Source organism: Diaporthe citri (genome assembly GCF_014595645.1).
Source record: "Diaporthe citri strain NFHF-8-4 chromosome Unknown scaffold_1, whole genome shotgun sequence".
NCBI lineage: Eukaryota > Fungi > Ascomycota > Sordariomycetes > Diaporthales > Diaporthaceae > Diaporthe > Diaporthe citri.
In genome coordinates, this window is record NW_025064846.1 from 1,473,635 (window position 1) to 1,488,652 (window position 15,018).

At 55.1% G+C, this 15,018-nt stretch overlaps 3 protein-coding genes across 3 annotated transcripts; all 3 read left to right on the forward strand.

Annotated features, from left to right (window-relative positions):
* Window positions 1-4,247: 4,247 nt before the first annotated feature.
* INS49_000398 (uncharacterized protein) lies at window positions 4,248-5,129 on the forward strand (the record flags this gene model as incomplete). The annotated part of the gene is made up of 4 exons (XM_043161236.1): window positions 4,248-4,259; window positions 4,375-4,489; window positions 4,547-4,822; window positions 4,891-5,129. 4 exons carry the CDS (start codon window positions 4,248-4,250, stop codon window positions 5,127-5,129), a joined length of 642 nt encoding a protein of 213 aa, XP_043029742.1.
* A 5,283-nt stretch (window positions 5,130-10,412) lies between these two features.
* INS49_000399 (uncharacterized protein) lies at window positions 10,413-11,354 on the forward strand (the record flags this gene model as incomplete). The annotated part of the gene is made up of 3 exons (XM_043161237.1): window positions 10,413-10,620; window positions 10,690-11,028; window positions 11,122-11,354. 3 exons carry the CDS (start codon window positions 10,413-10,415, stop codon window positions 11,352-11,354), a joined length of 780 nt encoding a protein of 259 aa, XP_043029743.1.
* A 2,186-nt stretch (window positions 11,355-13,540) lies between these two features.
* Window positions 13,541-14,514, forward strand: INS49_000400 (uncharacterized protein; the record flags this gene model as incomplete). Its single annotated transcript, XM_043161238.1, has 3 exons — window positions 13,541-13,851; window positions 13,962-14,214; window positions 14,278-14,514. The coding sequence occupies 3 exons, from the start codon at window positions 13,541-13,543 to the stop codon at window positions 14,512-14,514; spliced, it is 801 nt and encodes a 266-aa protein (XP_043029744.1).
* Between the last annotated feature and the right edge of the window lie 504 nt (window positions 14,515-15,018).

Here is a 15,018-nt window from a genome sequence, read left to right on the forward strand (position 1 = left end):
ATTGGGGGGGGGGACACAAGTGACGGAAGAGCGTCGGTCTGACGGAAGGTTTCCGATTCGAGTAGACAAAAGAAGATTTGTGGGAGCGGGCTTCGAAATATCCTCAACAAAAGGGACGCGGACTTCGGTGAGCGTTTTCAAACAAGAACCGGCCCAGATCGAGCATCACACGGTACCAACAGGTCGGAAAGACAGCCATGAGGATCCGAACCTATCAGGGGAGCCACCATGACCAATCGTCGACGGTGGCAGCAGCGTTGGGCACGCTGCTCCCGGGGTTTCGATACCGGTCTGACCAGCTATGGGTGCCATGCGTCGCCCGTTCGCTAAACCGGTCTCGAGTCGTGGCCCGAGAGGGCACATGCATATACCCAGCTGGGGGAGTTCCCATTAGCAGCCGCGCGCCGGCCCACGGTAGGTTGGCTCTGGGCGGCCCAATTCCCAAAGGTGCCCGCATCGGGGGCTGGCGTGAGGAAGCTGTCCCCCGATGCGACCATCGATCACTTTCGAGGCTAGGGGAGTTGCTTGCTCTCCGAAGGGACGAGGACGCGAACGCTCTGGCTCGTTGTCGCGGCGGGTGCCCGTTGAGAGCACCCGCACCCGCACCTGGACCCCTGAGGGGAGGAAGCTTGGGAAGGGACAACCCAGGTAGACCCCAATATCAAACCAAACCTGAGGCGGCTAAGGATGAAGCTACGGGCACACATCACCGAAGTTGCTTGCTCGCCGCGCGAACACCCCGGGCCCTGGGTGGTGTGGCCGGTGGTGGTGGTTCTCGACCTGCAGACTAAAGCCGTTTGGTCTCATCTCAGTAAGATTGGGTGGGGTGGGGTACGCTCTCTCCCCTGACTCCTGTTACCTGTTTGCGTACAGCACAGTACAGTACCCCACCTCGGGAGAGGAGACGAGGGGACGGGCACCGTACGGGCTACTTAGCGACAGCTTCGTCCGCTAGCACCCCGGCAGCCGTGGCCGGGGTTTCTGTTCTGGCAGGCTGGTGTTTTTCTTTTCCGGGGGAGGTCTCCAGAGTAGCTGCTCCAGGGAGGTTGATGACATGACATTTACTACTTGTAGAGTCCACGTGAGGAGAGCATTGCGCCGGGTTCGCGGATTGGCCCGCCGCACGAGTGTAACTTGCGGTATCTATCAGGCGTCGTGGTGCATCTTTCTGCCTCTCCCGTCTGCTGTTCGTGCATGCCGCAAGCTGCAACTAGCCATGCAGGAGCAAGACACTATGCTTGAAGACGGGCAGGCCGGCCACGTGGATGGGCTGGGCGGTGGATCTCAGACAGCCGCGAGCCTGCCTGTGACGGAGGGGGGAAGAAAGGACGAAGGTATCCCGGGTTGGTCGTGGTCGCCCAAGCAGCCCAAGCCGGAATCGATCTCGAGGGCTTTGGCACCCTGAACTTTGCTGAAGTCGACGGACCAGCATGGTCCATACACGTACTTGGAGGTCCGGTTCTATTGTGTCCAATTCGGCATTGCCAGCCGACGGCCGAGCGCCAGCGCAGAGGACAAGGCCAGCGCAGGGCAATCCGACCGTTGTGGATTGTTGATTGTGGATTGCGGACTCGGGCGACACTGAACCACAGGAAGTTTTCCTGGTGCTGCAGTGGTAGGTCCACATCACGATTGGCGGCGGTGAAATTGGCGCGTGTCCGCTCTCATTTCCATATCACGCAACCTGACCAGGCCGGCGGCTGAACAAAAACAGGGCGCCAGCCCGATAGGGGCCGGGGGGCTTGGCCGGGCTGATTGAGCCTTGGTTGTTGTTTATTGGGAGCTGCACGAGCGCCGCGGCGATCAGAGGGAACAAAAAAGGCTGGTTGCACAAGGAGATATGCATCACCATGGGATCAGTTTCAACAGACAGGATGTTTTCCTGCATGATCCCCCTAGACTTTACATACCCGCCCCCGGCTGCCCGGACCCTAGATTTCGCGCCGTCATCATGACGAACGAATGGCAGAAGCAGCCCAGAAGCTTGAAGCAATGCGGCCTTCGACATGTGTTGGGTTGAACCGCTCGAGCGATGGCACGGATGCAGTCCACACCTTGGATCCGACACCGTCTCCATCCTGCCCGATGCCTGCTGTTATTACCACCACGGCCACGAGAGGCTGTGGTCCGCGCTTTGATGCGCGCTGTCGCTGCTTGTCCTTGTTGCCTCGGGCGCTGTCATTGCCGTTGCCGTTGCCACCGTCGCCCAGACCAGACGGACGGCCCGGGCGGGAGTTTGACAGAAGAGGTGAGGCCCTCGCGTCGTGCCTCTTCGCCCTTCGCCCTTCCCCTCCAACCCCCCACGGCCTGCCTCCTGGCTGCCTGGACGCCTGGATGCCTCTCGGGACGAGGTGCAACAGCCGTGACACGGGCTGTGTTGGTGGCACTCGAGGAGCTGTCGTCTCCCGCGTGGAGCCTATTTTTATTGCGGCGAGACCTTGTGGTGTAGCCTCTGCTTGGCTCGCACAAGCTCGCCCAACGCGAACATGAACATGAACGTTGCCGGGCGTGTGCGGATGTGGCTAGACCAGAGGGGTCCGACACCAGGTGTCGTTGCTGTTAGTTCGACGTTGGCCATCTGCCAGTCCGGTCCCCAACGCAGCTACCGAGGCATGAGATGCAGGCTAGCACATTGGACTGCAACCTTGGGGAAGGGTAGCAGCGCCCTTGCCGGCTTGTTTTTCAGCCTGGTCAAACATCGAGAATATTCCTTCGACATGCAGAAAATAGCCACAGGCAGGCGCAGGCCCCTATGCCGGGCCGTGCTGGTGGGATGAGGTCAGCCCCCTGTGAGGCTCAAGAAGCCATCTGTACGATCCTATTGAGCCCAAGGGGGTTGCATCCAGTGCGTAGGAAGGCCGTCCCACCGGCGCATGCGATATTCTTGTTCCACTGCCACCCGCCTCCCGGGGGCGTCCTCAGCGCCGACAGGCTCGTGCCCTGTGACGCGAGCCGGAGGGGGTGTGGACAATGGACAGGTGCTAACTCGATCTGTGCCTGCTGCTGTACATGCACATTGTACTTTAAAGACAGATCCGCAGCTTAGAATGTGGTCTCCAGCGGGCACAGCTCCAGCTGGCGTGGTATACTGTGTGCTCCATGCAGGCGTATCGAGCCTGTTGGCTGTCGAGCAAACCTCCGAATGACGAGCTGGCCCACCATTCACCGTCATATGGCATGCGACGTGCCATATCAGAGCCCGAAGCGCATATACCTGCCTGCTAGCCCTGCGCACATCACGGTTCACCCAGAGCTGCTGCCGGTTTGAGGTGAGCGAGACTGAGGCCTAATAAAAGCACGGAGTATTCAATTTAGGACCCCAGCAGACCGACAGGCCGATCCGCACTGTGCACCTGCCTCGCCTCCGTGCCCCCAACTCCTGGGAGCCAATCACAGCTCCCAGCCTCTGCAGCTCTGGTAGCATTCTCGGCTCATCTTTGTGGGAAGTACCCAGGTGGGTACTCAGGTGGGGTACCAGGGTACATCCTCCAACGTCCTGAGCGCCCATGTGGTGGACAAAGCGCTCCTACTAGCAGAAGACAGCCAGCCAGAGACAGCCAGAGGGACCTGACAGACCCGGACGGGTGTGGGAGCTGCTGGGGTGCTCTCCTGCTCTTGCTCTTGCTCCTGCTTCTTGCTCCTCCTGCTCTTGCTGGGGTGCCGCTGCCGCTGCCGCTGCCGCCGCCTCTGGAACCTGGAACCTGCAATCACTTCCGTTTCCATTTCCCAGGGCGCCCACCCTGCACCCACACACCACACCTCAATCTGGCGTACCCACGCCATCCATTTTAATTCTTTCTCCTGCCTACTCCTACTCCTTGCCAACCTCCCGCGCATCAGAACTGCCGCGACAACCCTCGACTCTCGACTCTCCATCGCCTTCCTTTCGCCTTGGCCAGCAAACACCATCCGATTTCTGGCGATCGATAGTCGGCTGCCCACGACAAGTCTCCCCAATTGACCAACCCGTGCCCGGCCTTTCAACCACCCCCCGGACGAACTTGGGCGTTTTGACTCCCAGCTTGGCGCTGGAATTTGGACTGGGATCGCCGTCTCTTCTTCAAACAAGCACCACCACACTAGAGGGTCCCGACTCCATCTTCTGTCCGGAAAGCCAAACGCACCTCCATTCGCCAACACATCATCATCGTTCAGCTGCTCCGCCCATCCTGTTCGATATCAACTAGTTTCGGTTCGTGTCAATACTACAGGCCTTAGTCGTCTCGATTCCTCTTATCGCAGCTACAATGGCTTCCAAGGTACGCTCCAAACGTCCACACACCATCCCTTGTCAGCTCCCGCTCCGGCCATGATCTGTTCCCAATTGCGCCCTGTTTGCGTCGCGCCCAGCCTGCTGACAGTCGTCGCCAGCAGTTTCTGAGAGAGTACAAATTGGTGGTTGTCGGCGGAGGTGGTGTCGGTAAATCGTGTCTTACGATTCAATTGATTCAAAGCCATTTCGTCGATGAATACGACCCAACAATCGAGGGTATGTCGCACACCGATCCCATCCCTACTGGCTGCATCAATTGACCCTTTGTCGCAGACTCGTACCGAAAGCAATGTGTCATTGACGACGAGGTCGCGCTTCTCGATGTTCTCGACACCGCCGGCCAAGAAGAGTACTCTGCCATGCGAGAGCAATACATGCGGACGGGCGAAGGGTTTCTGCTCGTTTACTCCATCACGTCCCGCCAGAGTTTCGAAGAGATCACAACCTTCCAGCAACAAATCCTGCGAGTCAAGGACAAGGACTACTTCCCCATGGTCGTTGTGGGCAACAAGTGCGATCTGGAGGGCGAGCGAGAGGTTACCAGGCAGGGTATGCCACACCACCTCATTTTGAAATGTCAGCGCGCAAGCCGGTGGTATGCTAACGGTCCGTCGCAGAGGGTGAGAACCTGGCAAGGTCATTCGGCTGCAAGTTTATCGAGACATCAGCAAAGTCTCGGATCAACGTCGACAAGGCATTCTACGATATCGTACGCGAAATCCGACGCTTCAACCGCGAAATGCAAGGGTACTCGACCGGCAGCGGCGCATCTGCACCAAACGGTGCCGTCAAGCCGATGGATGTCAGCGATAACGATGCCGAGGCGGGATGCTGCTCCAAGTGCGTGATAATGTGAGAGGTTTCGGATCTGCGGCGTTGCAGAGCGGGATGTTCGGGGGCAAGGGACGTCCATCAAGAGAAGAGAGTACGGGAGGGCCAAGGAATAGGACGCACTGATTCTTAACGAGTCAATCGATGGTAACGTCCAAGCTTGATACGACGACATATTTGCATAAGGCTGGGGAGTCGAGTTCCCTTCCAGACGATATGGACGCACATGGCCAGCATTTCTGGAGGAGTTGACGCGCGCGAACTCGGACTCTCATGGGACACGACAGGGCATGGCCTCCATTTGATTTTCCCCTTCTCCCTGTCAACCGGAGACGCATATGGACACTTTACAGAACTTTTTATTTACTATTACCCAGGTCACTTTGCCACTTGTTTTTCTTTTTTTAGGGGGGTTTGTCTTATCTGCACCGAAAACTGAATCTTATATTATGGTTGCTATCCCGACCTGTAATCTCTTTTTTCGTCTGCCTTCCCTCGTCTGTGGACCGCGGACTGTGGCTCTCGCGTATTAAGACGTTATATTCCTCTCAGGAGCTCTCACATGTAAGGAGCGGCATATCTCGATATGCAACAGTGTGATCGAAAATCAAGTGCAAGAAATGTCCCGTCAAATCTGATCCAAGCCGCTTGTACTACCCAATAAGATCGACAGTCGTTGGTCTCGAAGGGGGGCGAACACATCCTTTCTGCGCGCATCGATCGATGCCAGGTACTTTTGTGACACCACCACATCGGTGTCCGAAGTATCCAGGCAGGCAGCGTGTGTAAGTCATTATTTTGACAAGGTGGGAAAAAGGGAAATCTCCAAGTTCCTCACACCTAGTTCTTGTATCAGAAGCCTGCAAACCTCAGGGACGACCACATATTACTATCAGCCAATTCCTCGGGAAAAGCTGGTTCCGATGTTGTACAGGTTAGACGGTCTCTAGCGGCTGATGAGAGTGAGTAATGGATAGATTGACTGCATTGATTCAGAGTATATGCGGCTCTTTTTGTCATTGCTATTCCTCTGGTGTTCCGGTTTCGTAACAGAGGAATCAACCACATTGTCCAAGAGACTCTGCTTAATGCCTCCGCCCTATGCAGAATGCTACGGGCTCACCCCCAATACCACTCCGAAGTACCAAGACGGGACTCATCTTCCGCCATCAACACAGAAGGGGCTATTCGGATTCCTCCGGAAACGGGTGGGACGAAGGGGGCGCAGAGGCTCTTTCAACATTTAGCCACCACCATCCACGTCCCTGGGATTCGATTCCCATGGTATCATGTCCAGAGGCAAGATCGAATGTGCTAAAACTCCCGTTTGAGGAGGCGTGAATGCCGTGCGGACAGCACGCCCCGGATGTTATTGACCGGGAGGACCGTCCAGGGCCCCCTCGCCCAACGCACAGCAGGTCGCACGGCATCATGCCCACGAGCCAATCTCAGCGGCCACGGGTAGACATCTCAGATGGTGCATGCGAGGTAACGCATCAAGCTCAACGGCGCCAAGGAAAGAGGTACACGCACGCACGCACTGGGGGCTTGCTCGTAACCAAAGGCTCACCCACAGCGGCCCCTGCCGAGTCACCATGGCGCCAACATTTCCGCCACATTTGTGACTGAATATCTTTAACCGTTCAGGATCAACAAGCTCCTTTCTTGCTTGCCACGACCGTGGCTTACAGTAGAGTGGGGATGAAGGGCGGCGAAATACCGGAAACGAGACCGAGGCCAAGGCTGGATGTCTTGACTCTCGAGCCAAGCTGGCTGGTCGGGGCACAGCACATCATGCCGAAGGGACTGACCAGGCCCTTGCGGGAAAGAAAAAGTATGGCGAGTCCCCCAGTGCTCCAAGCCAATGAGTGTAGCCGATACTCTGCCGATATCTCTTGGTGCACAGGGCCGCTCTGGGCGAGTGATAATGTATGCTACGGTATAGGAGGCCCTGCGGTGGGGCTGGCCTGTGTCGAGCTGGGGCTTCTGTGAATCAGGGACAAATCTAGCTGCTGCATCTTTTGGCATGAATGTTCTGAGTAATCATGATTACGGAAGAGGCGACTTCTACAAAAGAACTTCCACAGCACAGTGTCCGACACTCTTTGAAGTAGTTGTATGCACGTTATCAGAGACATCTCAACTGTGGCTCTGATAATCATTGGTCTCTGAATATAGTATATATCTATCTTGGATGTATTATGCTATGCGTCTAAAGAGCACATGTTCTTCAATGCAAGATCGAACATAGCAGCATCTGGTCGATTTGAGTGACCTGGACTTGTTGCTGACATTACTGGCGACACTGGGGATTTAGAATAAATTCGCCAGAAAATGAATCTAAAAAGTGTAAGACGTGTGGAAGTCGTATGTTCATGATCAATAGCATGAACATGTCCTTTTTGTTGTGAAAGAGCCTCAGTCTGATTTCAACCTCAGTCTTACATTTAACAATAACAGCTTCTGCGGAAGGTTTAAAAAGACGTAGAAATTCCGCACATAACTTGAAAGGACGAATAGCTCTAATATCTGAGCAACAGCACACCAGCAAGTATCAAACACGCTTGCGTGTGAGCTTTGCCGTGCTCAACCAGCGATTCCTGTGAGAGAGTCAGGGGAGTTGCCCTCGAGTTTCCTGAGAAATCCAAGACCTTTAAGTTTTGGGTTGATCTCATTCACAGCAGACTGTTCCTTTTGTAGATTTCAAACGATGGCGAGGATTGCAGCGGGGGTGGGTGTTTTCAGCACAGTATGATTGTGTATCGGAAACTAGCTGACAGTTCACAGTTGACTACAGTCACAATTGTGGCGGAAATAGCTATTCAACGAGGAAAATCAGCAGGTTCAGCTGTTCAGAGAAATTTGTAAACCCGTGGTCTGGGAAAGTTCCAAGGTTGGTATTGCAAAGGCATGGCTTGTAGGTGGCTTCCTGTTTTGATTTTATTCTTCGCAAGACGAGATACAGGTACCACTAACTCAGCCCTAAGACTGGCCGTTCGGTGGCTATTCATCTTAATATGATCACTGAACTCGAACTTGTATATCTGGACGTGTCATTCCTCAACTTGAGATGTTCATTCTGGGAGGAAATGTTGTTCCGAGGATTAGTTACCGGCACAACCCAAGTGACTGCAATGCATACACTCTTAGAGTCTTCAGTGGCACTTCTGTGCCTCTATGTATGTGAACGATGAGAGATTGGAGCGCGTTGGACCCGACCGAGCCATTTGATAGCCAGGAGACGCTATGGCTACATGGGCGTGAGCATGTAGTAATGGTCTCCGAGCTTTGCATGTAGAACCATTCCTGGCCACATGAGTAGACTACGTTGTTGGGGTTTAATGTTGTTCTCAGAATCTCGAACACATCGCGCGGTACTGACAACAATTGACATTGTACGAGGGGCTGCGAGCGCGGGCAGCTTGCATGATGTATACGTATGTTTTCCTTTGGGCTCCTGGTCGGCACAGCCTTATCCTCTCACTAAGCAGATTGAACATCCAGATAGCCCAGGTTAGATGTGCAACTCATTCCTACAGGTATCACTGCCTGGAGTCGAATCTATATTTATAGCCAGGCTGCAATAGTCTTCTGATGATGGCACTTTAAGGTAACACTGCATATGGTCACTCCTCACTTGCAATTGCAGTATCGGAGCAACTACAGAGAATAAATAGTTGATTGTAACCATTCCAGATTGCTAACTCGTTCTACCTTTTGCCAGTCAATACTTCAGATGCTGAAGTCATCACGCGCAGCGTCGACGTTCCAGCGATGTAAAATGGTCCGCTGTTCCGCACTATGTTCCTTACATACAGCACCGTGTCGCCGGCGGTGCGGGACGTGATGACGCAGTGGTATGTCGAGGGGCTGGAAGAAGCACTGGAAGGCCATGGGGATCATATGCTTTTGAAGGCGTGCCGGCACACCGACGATCGTGTCGATGACAGCCAACAGCGGCCCGCCAGCTTCTGCGGGTGTGAGATCATGGAACGTGCCTGCAGCCGCGTTGCTACAAACCTCCATCAGCAGCCAGCGCAAGAGGAGAGCGACGACACCAGAGCCACTGCCAGGAAGCAGGAACGGAGAGCAGTGCCCAAAACACTCGATGTTGACGGCTGGCTTGCCCTTACAGAAAGACTCAGGATGGAGCGCCGGCAAGCGTTGGAGGGATTGGACAATTCGGAGGAGAGAATCTGTGGTGAGACGGACAAGAGCCGTGGGCGCTGTGTATATGTACTTGCGGCACCTGAGGGTGTTCCTCTGTACTCGAGGTTGGTTTCAAGGTTGTTGGCCAGGTTGAGACGCCCTATGGCAACATCATGAGCACGTTCCAGCCGGCTTATCAATGAATCTCCTTGCTCTGAGTACCCGTCCTGACATCTGATGTGGCAGAAAGATTCGGAAAATGGTGCTTAGTATTTTGACATGAACTATCTCAATCTATCTCGTCACCCTTAGAGCCTTTCCGGAAGCTGTTCCTCGAGTATCAAGCATACAAGCAATTGGATCGGCCTGCGGATTCACCTCCATGAGGTATCAGAATCAGCAGTGGGGATATTGGAGACATTGTTTTTGTGGTCGCCATGAAATATGACCGTCTCATCCGGTGCCAGGCACACTGTCGGATGTCCGCCCACCAACATCAGTGAGCTCGAATCTCGCGGCGTTGGGTCTGGGGCTCAGCTAGTTTGTATGCCCTCGCCTGGCGAATCAACTTACACGGTTTGGCGCCTGGTAAGCTGAAGAGGGTATCCATGCGTCGAGTCAGTAGCAACGGCATGCATCGCACTATCGGTGGTCATCGTAACAAGTGGGTGGACCGTCTTGCCACTCGAATGATACCGTAGACGGGCAGAGAGGCAGACAGGCAGACAGACACAGGCCCAGAACTGTATACGGTTTGTGGAATGATCCGAAGTCTGACACAGTCTTGTTGATGCACCACGGACTGGAATTGGTCGCAAGATCTTTCTGAAGAAAGTATCTTTGAAGATGCGTGTCGCATGGCCGGACAGCCCCACTACTGTGGACAGAGTTGGTGCCGGCGGCATGCCGGCTTTTACCCTGTTTCCCCTGCAGCGGTCGGGCCCGCATCGGCAGGAACCCTTGGCTACGTGGCGGGGGAACGACAAAAGGGGGCCCTTGCCCAGTTGCGATAAGTACTTATTTCTTGAATTTTTGCCGCCTCTTGCACCGGAGCCTTTCCCTCCCAAGTTGTCCTCAGCAATTCCCTTTCTCTTCCACTGGCACTTTTCGCTCAACTCTAGGCAGTCTGAAGAAGAAGAAAAAAAAAACCCAGCGGAAAATGTCTACAACAACCACCGTCACAGCCTCGGCCCCCCAGGCCACCGGCATCAATGCTGAGACCATCCTGCGCCTCTTCCCTGACATCGACACAACCAACACGTCGGAGCTCGACGGTCACGATGCTGAGCAGATCCGCCTCATGGACGAGGTCTGCATCGTCCTAGACGAGAATGACGAGGCCATTGGCACCGCCAGCAAGAAAGTCTGTACGTATTATTGTTTATTCGTCATCGTGGTCTATGTTCGGACGCCGAATGACTGACAACCGCCCCCAGGCCATCTGATGACCAACATCGACAAAGGACTGCTCCACCGCGCCTTCTCCGTCTTCCTCTTCAACGACAAAAACGAGCTCCTCCTGCAGCAGCGCGCCTCAGAAAAGATCACCTTCCCCGACATGTGGACCAACACCTGCTGCTCCCATCCTCTGATGATCCCGGGCGAGACCGGCTCCAACCTTGCAGAGTGCATCGAGGGCGTCAAGAGGGCGGCGCAGAGGAAGCTCGACCACGAGCTGGGCATCAAGAAGGAGCAGGTTCCTCTCGAGGACTTCCACTTTCTCACGCGCATTCACTACAAGGCACCGAGCGACGGCAAGTGGGGCGAGCACGAGAGTACGTTGAACCTTCCCTTTACCGAATATCACCCGGTTCGGGTCCCGCGACCGAGCGACGGGCAAGACCTGCATGCTGACTGAGCGTGTGCAGTTGACTACATCCTCTTCATCAAGGCCAACGTCGACCTGAACGTGAACCCCAACGAGGCCCAAGCGACGCAATACGTGACACCGGAGGCGCTTAAGAAGCAGTTTGACGACCCTACACTCAAGTTCACACCATGGTTCAAGCTCATCTGCAACTCTATGCTGTTCGAATGGTGGTCGCACCTGGACTCGGGCCTGGAAGCCTACAAGAACGAGCAGCAGATTCGACGCATGTAAAGTGACCACCTAGCCGGATCCCCCCCCCCCCCCCGCAACTTGACCGTTGTCCTTTCACTCGCTGGAGGATTGATATAAGAACAAAAAGTTTAGACATGGTACTGCCTTTCTTCAGGCGCAAGGCCTTGTTCCTGTGGCCCCGGTCCTCAAGCACATGAGATACCCATATCCGACTGTTGGCAAGCTGGAACTGTTTGATATTCCGCACATAGCACTAATATAAGCATGGCGATCTCCTTTCATCACGAGACTCACGTACTTCGACTTCGGTACCAGTGATTAGAATGTGGCCACCTATAAGTGGCGTCTCTCGGAGACCGAATCGTTGCTTGGGGGGCTGGCACGCCTTGTTCCTACAGCTGTCGAGGGTGGGCGTGCAAGGCTGGACGATGCGCACATGGAGGGGACAATACTGGGAAAAGTTGCCCGCATGTCCACGGTACCAGTGCAGTGTGTCTTCTGGACTTCTCGCGAGATCGTGCCAGTCCAGCAACGATTTGAACGTGTGAGGCTCTCAGGCCCCAGGAATGTCCCAGGGGCCGAGTTCGAGTTCAACCCAACCACATGGAGGATGGCAAGTAGGTCCAAGATGAGAAAGGCATGATGAAAGGGGTTTCTCGCGATATTCAAGAGGTTGCACGGCTCTCAGACACGGACCTAGAGGCGTCTAAGGTGTGGGATGCAGTTGCCAACACCAGACATACCAGGAAGACTAACAAGTAGTCCGAGTGATCACTACAACGCATAATGCCAGCTAGTACGGATTGAATGGATACAAGGGCTCGAAGTTGAGTTTCCAGGCATGATTTATTGAATGTCGAGGAGATTTGGTTTTCTTAACTGCTCAGGCCAAGTAGTTCAGGAGCGTCGTAGACTCGAAAGGGAGACAGACTGCGACCAAGAGATACCCGGCCTCGGGTGTCAGCAAGCTTGCGAAGCCGAAGGGGGAGGGAGCAACGTGGCGCGGGCGTGGGCACGAGGCTCTCACCGGGACTCGTTGATCTGATTTGGTCGGCTAGATATTGTTGGGATCTTGAGGTACAACGTGGGTTACGCAGCGGTGCCGCACAGCCAGCCAGACAGACAGCCAGACAGCCAGACAGCCAGACAGCCAGACAGCCAGACAGACAGACAGACGGTCTTGATGCCTCGCCAGCACACCCCAGACATCCCGCGCTGGCCGGGCTTGGCTGATGTATGTCTGTGTGCCCGTGCCCTCATTCGACGCCTCATGGGGAGGAATAGCAGCGATGCCGGTTCTTGCGTGGGACAGACAACCATCGCCCGCGGCGTCGTCACTGTTCGCCTGTTGCCCCTCAGGTCGGGATCCGATAAGCCACAGATATGCGGCCTGTCACCACCCAAGGCCCGGCAGGTCTCACCCTGCGGCTTACCGAGACGGGCCCATCCTCCAGTCAGTGGCCCTGCTCGAGTTACCGCACCTGCAAACATCCCGCGTGCCGGTGGTAACCCAACTAACCCGGCAGTCACGAGTAGAGTGGTGGCATGCAGGCAGCGGACGGGTCCGACTCTTGGCGGGATGGTCGGGTGTACCTACCACTACATACCACTCCCACCTGTACCGGTCTATTTAACCTTCCCTAGCTCGTCTCGCCCTGTTGCCTCTCCTCTCCTCCTCCTCCTCCTCCTACTACTACTACTATTGCCACTACTCTTCTCCCCGGATCTTCCAGAAAGAGACACTCTAGCAGAATATCAGACTACTCACCAACGCATAGGAGTCCATCAACTTCCTAAGCTCCATCCACCGGGGCGTTCCTAACTAGAACATATACTCACATCGCAACTGCTCCCGTCCTTTGTCCCCGCAGAAACTCACGAACAAAGCTTCACAGCACCTGCTCGCTCGATTGCTTGCTTGACTGCTTGACTGACCGACTGACCGACTGACCGAACCTCACCTCCTAAACCCAAGCTATCCAAGGCGTTATTCGTCGAACTCTACATTGATGTCTGTTGATATACGCACCTGTCTCAACTGCCTCACCCACCCCTCCAGGTTTATGCCCGTCTCGAGATCCCAATTATCTCGAGTCCATACGGGTGATAGTATCCAAAATATAAAACACACGTAGAAATCCAAGGTGAGTCTTCTCTGCCCTGCCCCAGTGCTCGTCGCGGGGACAATTCTTCTGATGCCTTCCCCCAGTCAAAGACTGCCCAGCATGGAGACCGTGAGCAGTAGTAGCACCGTCACCCTCGTCGAGATCAAGCACTCGCTCATCCCCAAGAAGTGGGGGGAGTCTGTCCGTATCGTCGACATGTCCGAGTGTCAGCAGGTAGCCATCTCGCTGGCCCATGCCTTCGCCGCGGACGACCTCGCGTGCTATCTCCTGAACTCGGACGACATGGCCGGTCTCTCCCCGGAGGAGAAGTGGAAGCTGCACGTGGACATCTTCCAGTACATCGTCGCGGCTCATTGTCTCAACGGCGAGACTCACGTCATTGGGCCCGACCATGAGGGCGTTGCTTTGTGGTCAGTGTTCTCGCTACGTCCTAGGCATTTGCCATGCCCTGCCCTGGCCCCACATTTCTCTGGATCAAAGTGGAAGATCGTGCCACAAGGGATTCTAACAACTTGAGCAGGATGCCGCCTGGCAAGAACATCGACGATTGGTACACGGTTCTCCGAAGTGGCATGTGGAGGCTGTACTTCCAGCTCTCAACGGAGGGAAGGCAGCGCTACTATAACGAGCTGCTTCCGCTTCTCCACGACACCAAGGTCGAGGTTCTGGGCGAGCGCGACGAGAATGCCTACTACCTCGTCTACCTGGGCACCAAACCTCATGCACGAGGCCGAGGCTACGCCGGCAAGCTCTTGAAGACCATGATCGCCAGGGTACGTCCCTAGCCCGTTTCCCGAACGCCGAGGCCAACTTGCTAACGTTGCCGGCTGTCGCAGGCGGATGCTGAGAATAGGCCTGTGTACCTTGAGTCGAGCTCCCTGGCCAACAACGCCTACTACGCCAAGTTTGGGTTTGTTGTGAAAAAGGAGATATTCCTCAAGCGAGGGGCCGTTCCGGTCCAGCTGACCATCATGGTGCGAGAGCCCCAGCCCGTCGCCAAGGTTGCTAACGTCCCCGTCGTCAAGAGGCAGGTTAGAACAGCAGCACCGGGTGGCCGTGTCCTGGACTCTTAAGGGAACTTCTGGACTGTGGGCCGGTGAGCGGCCGACCGTCTTGTTTTCTTGAGAGAAAGGGAGAGAGGCCCCGTCATGACTGGCCCCGTGTGCACCTTAGACGTGTGCCGTGTGTGTGCGTGCCCGTGTGGTGTGTCTGTTTTATGGTTGTGTGTGATTTCATGCTTGTTTTTGAGGCAACCAGGCTAGACTGACCCAAAGTCCCTCCTTATGCTCGTCATTATCTTGATGCTTTGCTGCAATGGGCCACTAGATTGAAAGCTTGTCACGGCCCTTCATTTCTACCATTTTGTTCCCCCGGACCAACACCCGCCCCGCGCGAACCAGTCTTTACATCATAGCATAGGTATTATCATCAAATGGAAAAAAAGCAAAAAGGGCAATCATTCCTTTTGCCGCAAAAGACGCCGCCCCCAGCCCTAATAGTGTGCAATTGTGGATGCGAATGTCTCCCAGGCGGCCATGTTCCTACACGCGTAAACAAACACAGGCGGGTAAATATCA